A 12,825-nucleotide genomic window follows, 5' to 3' on the forward strand; every position below is an offset into this window, starting at 1 on the left:
CAAATGTCAACACCACTAACAGAGTAACAGTCACTGCCCACTACCACCAACATTACCATGAAAAGTAATATAACTTTTCTTTAAGCAAATGCACCTTGGGTGAATCTTTTACAATACCTTTTCCTTTTATAAAAGACCGGATTCAAATTCCGTTTTGGTTCCTGACACAACTCACCCGTCACCCAAAAAACAGCCGGCTCGTTTTGACAGGCTTGTGAATATATGGAAGTAAGAAACAGGTCAAGAGTCTCGGTTAAACATATTTCTATTGCATGTTTTAGTCACGAGTTTGGAAATAAAACATACACAGATGAAGATTATACCTTTTTCAACAATGTTTCGTTTACATACAGACAAAGATTGAAAAATAAATAAATTACACCCACCACAGGGTTACCCAAACATGAATCATCGTTCATAAAAAAACAACTCCTGCAGACACATCATCATCATCGTACTCAGTATATCCCACCAATAGCAAAGCTATGGTAGGGTCTGAGGAGGGTAAGATGTAGACAGCCTTACCTCTACCCTATAAGGATAGAGAGGCTGCTTTCGGTGAGACCCCCGGCTCGATAGTAGTTTTGCATCAAGCCTTGGACATAAGGCACATAGCACTCAATCATCGGGACACCGGCTGATCGGTGCATGTACCCTTGTCTTTCGGCTATCAACGCCACTACATGATGCCTGATTAACCGTCCGTCACTTTTAACGTTATTTTCACGAGATTAGTAAAATAACGTCAAAATTAGTGCAATTTCAAGAAGTGAAAGCAAAAACTCTATAATGATAAAAGAAAATAAATATATAAAAGAAAATAAATATATAATTTTGTGGTGTACCTTCATTTTGAAGGAGATAAAAACCAATATCAAGAAGTGAAAGCAAAAACTCTATCTGTGATCTTGGTTCGGCAAATTGGACATTCGGAACATGCAATTGAACAAGATTTACACACTGCAAACAATTGAGAAGGTATTAAAAATAAAAAAGTTGAATGCCATCAATCATGGTTAAGTATAACAACTAACAAGTAAAAAAGTTTATGAAAAGTTAAGTTTAAAGAAACTTACAACTAAAATGGCGACAGGGAAGAAGCATTGCGGCAGTTGGTGACTCGAAGCATACTTTACATACATGAGAATTTGTATCTCCATTCCCGACATAATTAGCCTCCTTTTCCTTCATCTCTTGCATTCGAGCCTGAGCATATATTGTAATTATGAGCCGAAAAGGCTATAAACTAGAGGTGACATTTTTAACCATATATTTATGAGCAGGTCGATTCCTTTCATGTGTAATTAATAAAAAAATAATACAAGGGAACTGATCAAATGGTTTCAATGTTGCCTAAAGTGTATACTTAGTGCATAAAACCTCCAAAATCATTTTATTCAAACAATAAGATTAGTATATGGATGATATAACTTCTTACTTCTATAATCATACTTGATTCACAAATTGTTGAAATAATAACCGAAAACTTTAGGCAAAAAGATGTTTTGGCCTTTGAGCGAACCTAAACTGAAACGTTTAAACCGTTCATTTTGCCTGAAGGTGATCAAAATCGTTGAAACCAACCAGAACCCCCAAACCAAGCAAGTCAGCTGATTTGGTCGGTTGATATCCAAGTTCCAAACGGTCCAGTTTCTACAATTTGGTGCTTTAACGGCTCAGCTCAGTTTAAAAACTGGAACTGGCTGTGTAGACCTTTTCCTTTTTATTAGTAGTTATGCGTATGTACTATAAATAATGAACCATATTTATCATTTTGAAATTTTTAATACAAGCTAATAATTTTAGAAAAAAGTTGGTTCAAACTGTTAAACCAGCAAGCCATACCATGAGCATCCATAATATTACCACCCGTACCAGAAATTGCATCAGATCAGTTATTTAGAACAAATGTATGTATGTACATACCTTCAAACGTGCAACAAGGGGCTCTTCCTTAGTCATGTTCTGAGCAGTTTGTGAAACATTAAAGACACGATTCTCTTTAACAGCCAAACTATTTCGATCACCATTTTCCACTTTCATATAATTCACATTTTCAGATCTCTCAGTCTGACTTTCATTACTGTTCAATTCAGGAACAATCACAACACCTTTTGCATCTTTCTTCAACTGGGCAACAAGAACCCACATGTTTGCCAAATCATTCTCCAAAGCCGCTTCCTTTTTCTTTGACTCCTCGACTTTCTTCCTGTATTCCTCTTCTATCAGTTCCTTCTCAGACAAGGCAGCCTGGAGCTTTGCCTCCCGTTGCCTCCGTGCCTGCAACTCCATTCTTAAATCTTCAGTGTCAAGGTTCCATGAGTCAAACTCATCATACGCGTCTTTGACTCGGCTAGAAGAACGGCCTTTTCGACCCGGTTTTATAGGGTCGTATTTGCGATTACCACCGTTTGCAGATTTAGAGTTGGCTAATTCACAAGCGGCTACTAATTCTTTCTCGAGTTTTGCGTTTTCTAGTGAAAGTTTGGTGACTTCGCCTGCTAGATTTTTTAGCTCTACAGCAGCAGCTGATGCTAATTCTTTTGCATAAGAGGCTTCTTCTGATAGTTTTTGATTCTGCACATATAATCCGCTGTTCTCCTCTAGAATTTGAACGTGTTCTAGCTTCAGTTTTTCATTCTCCACCTCCTGATTTAGAGAGAAAGAGAAGTCAACAAAACAATGCCGCCTAACTTTTAAAATAGAAATCATGGTTGAAACTACTAAAAAGGTGATAGTTTAAAAAGATATGTAAAGCATTACACTTGACTAGTTCAGCCCATTATGAGTTACGTTTAAATTCAAAAGAGTCAAATTGAAAATTTTAAACAAGGGAACGGGTCGGATTAAAGAGGTCAAAAGTTGCCAAAGTGCATTTCTAATGCATAAAAGCTATTAAATTGTTTATTCAAATTAAGTTATTATTGTAATAAATTATAAAATAGTGCTTGTAATAATGATTTTTTTTTTCAACTCTTAGGAGTGACAAAAAAAATAAGGCTATTGGTCAACGTCTAAATCGTTATATTCAAAGGTCTAGAAAGAGGCGTATCTAATTATCTGACAGAATATAGTTCTTATTTGTAAGCAAACCAATAAACCAGCACAACTAGGGTGTAGCAATCACCTGAATCTTAATTTTAGTCCTCAGCCCATCAATGTACTCTTTGGATCCATGAGATTCTGGAGATACCTTTGGCTTCTCATTAGCCATAGCAAGCTGTTGTTCAAGCAACATGATTCTCTCATGGAGTTCTTTGTTTTCTGCACACTGTTATTAAAAAAGAATCAAGTGTTTAGATGGACAAAATGCAAAATGAGCATACTATATAAGCTGCATAGATTTCTATATGTGATGGCATAATACTTTGATGGTAAATGTGTCATGCATCAAGTGTGCAATGCAGCATTGATATGTATAACAAAAGGCAATGAAGTACACATGTTATATGAAATACAAAAGTGAGATTAGTTATGCCTTTAACCAAATGCAATAAAAGAGATAGATGTAATTCAACAACTACAAGCCTTTGATTTATCAATCTAAATACCTTGTTCTGCAATTCTTCCTGGAGGATGCGATTGTCTGCTGTCTTGAGCTGCAGTTATGAACTTATGATTAGTTTCGGTTAAGTTAAGAAGAATATTATGTTAATCATTGATATTATCTGTTAATACATACTAACCTCCAGCTCAAAAGCCTTTTCATCACATTGTGTCATTAAGTTCATCATTGTCTGTATTAGAGAGAAAAGTAGAGTCAGTAGCGTAGAGGTTGCAAAAATTACAGAAAGAAAACTAAATGAAAAAATGTGTACCTGCTGCATATCAGACAATGATGTATTAGAAATTGAAGCTTCATTGCTTTCAACAATCTGTTTCTCCAAGGCCCTCATTTGCTTTCTTTTTTCTTCTATTTCATGTTCCAGGTTTTCTATCTGTGTGTGAACATAAGTTTATAAGTACATATATCAAAGTATGCTCTTTGATAATTAACTTGCATGATGGCAGACACGAATTCAAATCGTGTGTAAGAGAAAGGCACAAAACTTTACTTGGGTTTTCGAGCTCTCGGGGTCACTCGCAGACTGCTCCACTAAACGCTTCAAGGTACTAGTACTGAATGCAATCTCTCCTGCAAGCATCTTCACTCTCTCCACTAGAAGGTCCATCTCATCTATTGACAGTCCACCCTATGGTCAAACAAAGTACGATCAAAAGTTAAGATTTATACTTTATGTTAAGAGAAACAAAACAAAAAAATGTTGTAAACTTGCTATAATAACTGGTGATAAGACTATGACCTTCTCACACACAGTTATCAGCCAGTAACATGTGTAACTCGCAAATTGAAGACACCACTATAAATAAATCAAAACTTCTGCTGTATTGCATTAAATCTTACTTAAAACAATCACATATTGAAGTGCCTTACTGAGATTTGAGATACACCTATACAAGTCCTAGTGCCAAAATTCATATAAAACCATCAGATCGAAAGGAGCATTAAACATACTGTTATACGCTTCACACCACTGCCAGCACTATTAATGACTTCACCCGCATGAGTAGAATCTGTGACAGTGCTACCTGCAGCTGATAAATTGCCCGAAACTAAGTCATTTTGAATGTCACTTTGCAAAAGCAGAGAACCATCCTGAAACAAATGTCATCAAGAAAGATCATTAGGCTCAGTTTTCACGAAACAAAATGCAGTAAAACAAATAATCAAAATGATAAGCATAAAGGCATAAATGTAGATGCTGAGGGTTATATGTGGTTGTGAGATAATGCATTACGTTGAAAAAAAAATTAACAAAGATTAACCTACTTCATCATCAGCAGGAATCGTATCTTTTGAAGAAACAAGTATTAGCTTTGTTAGCCTCTGAATTCTGCTCATGAGAGCAGCCTTCGCTTCTTCCTCCTCCTCTAATCGTGATTGCATCTTCACTTGTCCTTCTTCTAACTATTAATACAAATATTACACGATAAAACTAAAGAGTAAAACTCATAAACATATAAAAATAATAATATGCAACTCAAAACACGTGTCATAGAGATTAACAAACAAAATGTACCTTTTGCTTTAAGGTCAATATCTCTTCTGGATTCACACCTACAAGCATCCCCCTACGCAACTGATCAAGCTCAAGTTTAAGAGCTGATATCTCTCTTTGGTACTTCTTGATCAATGATTTTTCATCAATGATCTGCAAGATGGAGGTTTCAAGAACATGTAACAGTGAGATTAAAATGTTCTTTTTCTCACAATGATGTAAAACATATTAAACGTTGATGTGATAACAAACCTTATTCTGAGAGGCGTAAATTTCAATGCGCTTTGCCCTGTTAGCAAATTTTAATGTATTATGAGTCTCCTCCATACTACTAGATGCAGGAGTAATGGTGCAAATAAGCTGTAACGAGAACAGCAGAAGTTAGATTTGAAAACACTAACACATATATTTATTCACTCTGAAAGAAATATAAATGATCAGAAAAACTAAAAGAATAAGTTTTTAATGCTTACGGAAACATGTCCATGGCCACTCAATGAAGACTGTAAAATGCGAGTAAGCTTGGAATCTCTATAAGGAATATGAGATGCCCTTCCCTCACTAAGCTTTCCAATAACCTGTATGCACGATATTTATAAAATCCTTATAAATTAGTAATAGATAACATTTTCTACTTATTAATCCTTAAACATCCAAATATAAGATAAGAAAAATAAATGCACGCAAGTTATTAATATAAGAAAACGTGAACTCTATCTGTGTACAGCCAGGCAAGCTCAATGTACAACCAAATCTCAGTAAAATTTAACACGTAACAGAGCAGTAATGTTGAGCAAATTCATAACTACTTACAGTTCCAAGGGTTAGAAGACTTTTGTTTATGTAAGAGCCTTCCTTCCTCCTCAGTCCGGTGGTTTCAGTTTTTGAGCTCTCAGATCCCGCAAGATCAATTAAATTCTAAAACACAATAAACAATTATTTAATAAAAAAACAACAAAAATTAACTAGTATACTACGAAAACTTAAAAGAAGTCGTGCATACAAGTTGAGAAAATATGACTCCATCATATTCGTCACCATGGGAGCTACTTTCAATCATCTGCAAGTTCAAATACATATAGGTTAGAGATATGTTTGTATAATCGTCAAAACCACTATAAAGACAACCAGTAACATGTTGATTTATAAACAGCAAAGAAACTCATTACAGTATATAACGGATTGAAGTCAACAGTAAAAGCAATTGACTATGTTTACACCACAACAAACTTAAGCTCATAAAAAAGAGAAACTTTGTGTGAATCACATACCAGGGTAAATATTGTGTGACTACGGCTGCTAAGAAGGTTGAAGTTATTTGAACCAATGTGCCGATGCTCTGCAGATAGCAAACATAGATGAGAGCATTAAAGTAGATGGTTCCCTGCCCGCAACACATCACATCACATCACTTCTCTTTTAAAACTTGTAACCAAACCAACAAAAAGATTATGGGGTAATGATTTAGCTCAACTTTTTTAACAACCCAAACCACATCCATAACCGTTTTGCTTTGAGCCCGCTATAACCCAACTCAAAGTGTCCCTGGGCTAACCTTAGTTGCTCTAAGAAAAAACATATGAACACACAGAGATTCAGTAGTACCTTCACCAGCAGCAATGAAAGAAAGGGCATGCCCAGGAGATAAAACCACCTCTTCCTTTATACCTTCAACATATGTACCCTATAACAGACACAAAGCACAATCATGTCACAGTCGTATAGAATAATCTCCATATAACAAGATAAAATAATGCCATGATAAATCAATGCCAGGAGCTTTACTGAACTATCATACCTAAAACAAACAAGACAAAATGATTATTCTAAATTTAATTTAACTGCTCTATGCGGATTGGTGAAATATTATGGACTTTAAGAAAACAGAAGGTTAAAATATGCAGAAAAAACTACTAAAAGAATGAATGACTAAGACAGAAGTTAGTGCAAAAACCTGTGCATCTTCTCGAACACGCAAATTTTGTCCCGTGGGATCGAGCAGATCATTAATCACCTGAGACAATAAGCATAAGCAGCATGGTGAAGCAGATTAAAAAATGGATAAGGATGTCAAATATAAATAAGCAAGCTTATTACGTGGCATTAGCGGTACTAGTATATAAAGCCAAGGAGTGTTGTCAAATTATTATGATATCAGTGATAGTGATGACCTAGCAATCTCCAAGTAGCAGCTTACCTCATTATATATCTCAATATATGACACACGCAGTAAAAACTCCCTTCCTGGCGTCTGCGATGTAAACACAAGGTGATCATTGCCAAAAAAAATTATAATCAAGGATATATAACCGGGCAAATGTACCAAAACTGCATGCACGATTATACATACAATATGTGTGTGTGTGTGTGTGCCTGACTGTCTGCATGTATGCATGTTTGCCATCTACAATTCTACTAACATCCATATATGTATGTACGTATGTATGTATGAAAAAATAACATACACATGTAAAATTGCCAAGGGCTTGCAAAATGGTATGCGTAAGCATTTTAAAATAAGTTCCTAAGAAAACTTACATCCTGAATGATGCTAAAAACATCCTTTATCGCCAAGGGTATTATTCCCGGAGAATTATGATCACCCTGTGAAGACAATTGAGAAGAGTAAAGAGTTGTGAACAGGTGAGACAATATGCATGACATTAACAATAAGTAGATCAACAAGATAATCTATATAGCTATGGCTTTCTTTTTGCACTTTTAAAAAAAAATTAAATTACATTTAAAAAGTAAAAGTAGGGTAGAAAACAGTATTGGCAAATGTTTGCATCTAATAAATCTCAAAACTAGTTTACAAAAACTTGCAAAAGCAATCAATAATTTTAACTAGACTGTGATTTTCCACAGCCTAAAAAGAAAACATGTGTTGGCAATACACAATTTATATAGTTTGTATGAATACTACATCTTACTCTTTAACTCTTAAAAGAATATACAATCTTGTCAGACACATTTGTGTTTTTGTTGTCAAACAGAAATCGCAAATCTGCTACACTACAAGAAATCCTTTTTATGCCTATCCAACTGACTCTACAAAACAGAGATATCTAAATAATATACTTTCAGTTGCCAATGAAAACTTAACTACTGCATACTCTGAAACCCTAGAGTACAGAATGCCATCTTTAAGATAACTATTATATCTAGGATCAAACTTACTTATTCTGTTAGCACTGGAGTTACAACCCAAAATAATCCTACAAGATTTGCTATCATTCTACTTAAAATGTAGTAGCTCACACATTATAATCATTCTCTTAGATACTCCCGTATTATCAACACTGACACAATGTTATGTTTTCTGCCCTATTGCAGAAGTGTTGGCAGTGCATGGTTTACTTTTCCCCGTCTCAATATTTAGGTTAACCACTACCTCCCACAACCTTGTCTCGGTACAAATCTCCCCTTCTAACAATACATTATTGGTCTACTTTAGAGTGTAACAAACCACCTCTGTTGCCTCAACTTCTCAATATGTTTCATCCCAACCTTCACACATGTATCTTGATTTATAATCCTATCCTTTAGTGATGTAGCCACACATCATCAACCTCAACATCATGCAACTAAACAAACAAGAAAACACAACATTATGTTTCAATGCAATCATGATAGCCTAATTTGTAACAGAATGTTTTACAGGCACGCATAGCAATTCTTGCAGTAACATTGCACCAACAACACATCTTGGCAAACAATACCAATGAGAAGTAAAGGGTCAACTACCAGAAGTTTAAGACCATAAGCTTCAATCAAGTTCTTTCAAGAAGGTACAGAGCAGCCATTAATGTGTAGTATTCAAGTGCAACTAACAATGGCCTCGCATACGATATTCTAACCTGAGCTTATAAATAAACTCAAAATCCATAACAATTCATCAATGGCATGGAAATAAATAATGTACTTACATGCATAGTATGCGTCTTCCCGCTACTCGTAACACCATACGCAAATACGGTTCCTGCATTAGCAGTTTTACGTTAGCTCCAACAACTACCCTTTTAAATGTGGAATGTATAACACATCCAGCAATAAATACATCAGATTTCAAAACTGATCAAGTTTTCCCCTACCATTTATGCCTTCCATGGCCGCTCTTATAACAGGTCCCGCAGCAACCTCATACACTTCCTGAGTTTCCGCATATGATCCAAAAACTTTATCTACAACACAAACAAACAAATAACAATAACTTAAATAAACTTAATGCCGCATTTAGTATAACTTATTACTATATGAAAAAAATCCAAAAGTTACTAAATTAGTACCAAACGCATACGAAGTGGCCGGATTATACTCGTTTCGCACAAGCTTATCTCCATCAGCATACCACGCAACCTCATCTCCTCTCTGATACTCTCTCTCACTATAATCACCACAAATTCACCAGATCAGTATCACATTGTCAATAAATATGAGAAAATATCAATTCAAAATAAGATCTGCAGCAGCTAATTAATTAATATTACTTCATAGGCCTAAACCGAATGGTGACGGAAATGCTATCGCCGGCTCCTCCGTGCCTCGACGCGTCATCAATAATCGGCTCATCAATCAACAAGTCATCAGCAGAAGACTGATAACCGTAACCAGCAGCATCTCCACCGTAACCACCAGCGGCTCTGGAGTACATGGAATCGGAAGCAGTGAGAGGTAGAGTATCAGATCTAGAAGCGTAACCGTTGGATTGAAGTGCGGTGGTCTGCTTGAAGGATGAGGATGAGGAAGAGGAGGAGAAGGGTGAAGTGATTGGTCCGCCTCGTGAGGAAGAAGCTGCTGCCATTGACCGGATTGGATTGGATTGGATTGGATTGGACTGGATTGAATAGTAATAATAATCTGAGAGACAGAGAGAAGGTGTTAGGGTTTGTCAGAGGTGCACATGTTGAGAGATTGAATCGGACATTGTTTGTTGCTTGCAGTCGGTGACTGATTGAATTGAATTGAAAGGTGTTGTTGTAGAGAGAGAAAAGAAAGTTTAGATTTGAAATTTGTTGTAGATGTAGAGATGTGTAATGTGTATTGTACGTATAGAGAGTGTGTGTGTGTGTGTGTGTGTTTCTTCTGGTCTACGACAAAACACGATCTGGAAATGGTAGCGAGAGATGAGATGCCTACGGAATAGTATAGTGATTAGTGACCGGGAGGGAGGTAAATCAACAACATACATATTCAAGATGTATGGCTTCGTTTATCGCAAAGATTTGTCACACAAAATTGATTCATTATTGACCATTGAATAATTAAAATGAATTAATAAAGTTCTAGGGTACTCGTTGGTTGGTGTTACTAGTAACTTTGTGGTTTGTGGGTAATTAACGGTAGAAATGAGATTGATTGGTGTATAGGTAATACCCATAAGTGCCTCTTCCCCTTTTACTTTTTATTTTTAATTTTAATTCTTTCTATTATAGGCTATTAAAATAGAGGGAGGGCCATGTATAGGTTATAGACAGCGTGATGTGTCTAGTCACACGACGACTTGGGTCATCAAAATAGAGATTAGCCAGTTGTTTTATCAAAAATATTTCAAAGTTTGATCGTTTATGGTCTGAATGGTTGTTGGATATTAGCTAAACGAGCACTCTACTCTAACCAATAATTTTCAGCGTTTGACCAACAATAGTTAGATTAGTCATCTGGATTGTTTGAACGACTGTTCGGTCCAATGATTTTTAAAGGAACTTTTTTGGTTGAAACGATTGTTGGAGTGTTTTGTAGAAGTTTATTACATAATAGAAAATCAAATGAGATGGTGTAAGTATAGCATGACTATGCAAGAGTTATTATTTTTCTTTTTTAGAAACGGTGCTTCTTAAGATAACGGCAAAAATGAAATATTTAAACTCAAGCATCATTATGATTGGAATTCAAGCATCGTATAATTAAAAAGGAACATTACTGTATTTCTATGTATGCTAAATATATTACGATTAAAAAACAACGGTTTTTGAAATATGCTTGCACCACAATTTATTCAACTTTAATGTTTGCATTGTTTTTAATATTTATTTCTCTACGCTATAATCTAGACTTATAGATTTACGTGTTAAGATGTTTCATTTACGTTATTTATTTTAAATATATTAATACCTCAAGTTAGTTTCATTTTATCTTACATAATCACTTAAAAGAGTAAATATTAAATTAACTTAATAACTGGAGCTTAGATTAAATTATTTCACTAGAATGTTTTTAATACACAATCAGTTTTCAGTAGATGAATAAAAAATCCGTATAAATATATAATACACGGCATGGTAACAAAGTTTTAACACTGCATCGAGGCGTTAAGACCTGGATGATAAAGGAAGAAATGGTAATTTCGTAACAAGATTTTAACAAGGAAATGATGGGGTTTTAACGTAATAACCTGGCATTAAACCATAACGCGATGCTCCAACCACAATAAGTGGCGTTATAGACTCTTATACAGTATTCCAATTTATTTATTATTAGATTTAATAAAAGGAAAGAAAAGTATTTTCTCATGAAAGATTTGTTTGTTTGTTTTGTAAAGAGGGGCAAAAGGGAAAATAAAAGGGAGACTTTGTGGTGGATGACGTGGAGAAGAGTGGCGTTTTGGAAGATTCAAAATTTGAGTTTTTGCTTGAAAGTGACGGCGCCATAAAATGAAGTTTAATTTTTCTTTTGTTGTGTGTTTAAAAGTAACCGTGAAATGAGCGGGAATGACAGTGACTCCACGTGGGGCATAAATAACCACTTCCACCACTTACAGGATTACATACATACAAACGCATAAGACGGGTGACCGTACGATACAGCGGAAAATATAGATTTGGTAATCACATAATAAGTTTATAGATGTTTATTTGTTTGGTTTGAAACTATAAAATCGTTCAAACCGGCCAATCGGTCATTGGTTTGGTTTCACGGTTGAAATTTTTTATTAACTTTTGGCCGGTCATTTTCAATCTTCAAAGTTTGGGTTCAGTTTTCGACGATGAGACCCGTTATTAACGGTTTTGGTCCACGGTTTAGTTTAAAAAGTCATCAAAACCAGAGTGCAAACGCATTTAAATAAAATGTTTTTTTTAACTGAAAAAAATTGATAACAATATCATACTCAAATTAAAGAGAAAATATGCTCGTTTTTGTCCTTCTCTCATACATTATATATAGTATAGATAGATTGCTGCTTGTTTTTACAGATGTAAAATGTCTACGGTCTGCGTACCACATCTGCAGGCATCTTAAGAAAAGTTGGACCAAAACTCTACAGTTTGCAAAAAAAAAAAAGACTACTTGTTTTTTTAACGTATATAGACTGCTAAAATAAACGAGTAGTGGTGTACGAACTGTGGTAGTGCGTGGTGGTGGTGGCGGCGGACGATTATGTTGGACGATGATAGTAGTAGTGGACGGTGGTGGTGGATGATGTTGATAGACGGTGGTAGTCGGTTATGGATAGTGGTAGTGGCGGACGATGATGTTGGACGGTGATAGTGGTAGTAGACGGTGGTGGTGGTGGACGACGATGGTGGTCGGTTCTAGACGGTGGGTGATTGATGGACGGTTCGGTGGTGGTTGCGGACGGTGGTGGTGGTGATGGTAGACGACAATGATGGGTGGTTGTTGTAGACGACGGTGGTGGGTGGTGACGGTAGACGGTGGTGGTGGCAAATAGTGGTGGACAGTGGGTATTGGTACTTGGTAGGTGGTAGTATTTAACACTCTGTAAACCCTATAATATCTTAGAAGTGAATGTGCTAAGTCTATACCA

General features: G+C 35.7%; 1 protein-coding gene across 1 annotated transcript; it reads right to left on the reverse strand.

Annotated features, from left to right (window-relative positions):
• Positions 1 to 275: 275 nt before the first annotated feature.
• On the reverse strand, positions 276 to 9,864 carry LOC143546969 (kinesin-like protein KIN-7D, mitochondrial). Its single transcript, XM_077038507.1, has 25 exons — positions 9,551 to 9,864; positions 9,350 to 9,447; positions 9,155 to 9,244; positions 8,990 to 9,042; positions 7,599 to 7,664; positions 7,258 to 7,311; positions 7,015 to 7,074; positions 6,666 to 6,744; positions 6,332 to 6,399; positions 6,064 to 6,120; positions 5,874 to 5,978; positions 5,534 to 5,638; positions 5,313 to 5,420; positions 5,082 to 5,213; positions 4,832 to 4,969; positions 4,517 to 4,657; positions 4,056 to 4,193; positions 3,819 to 3,938; positions 3,687 to 3,737; positions 3,552 to 3,599; positions 3,128 to 3,271; positions 1,927 to 2,649; positions 1,077 to 1,206; positions 846 to 960; positions 276 to 432 (listed from the first exon to the last, which is right to left on the reverse strand). Exons 1-24 carry the CDS (start codon positions 9,862 to 9,864, stop codon positions 875 to 877), a joined length of 3,108 nt encoding a protein of 1,035 aa, XP_076894622.1. The 3' UTR covers positions 276 to 432; positions 846 to 874.
• Positions 9,865 to 12,825: the final 2,961 nt, after the last annotated feature.

The sequence above is a fragment of the Bidens hawaiensis genome, unplaced genomic scaffold (genome assembly GCF_021521415.1).
Source record: "Bidens hawaiensis isolate Kalapana, Puna unplaced genomic scaffold, B.hawaiensis_p1.1 tig00014524_1, whole genome shotgun sequence".
NCBI classification, from domain to species: Eukaryota; Viridiplantae; Streptophyta; class Magnoliopsida; order Asterales; family Asteraceae; genus Bidens; species Bidens hawaiensis.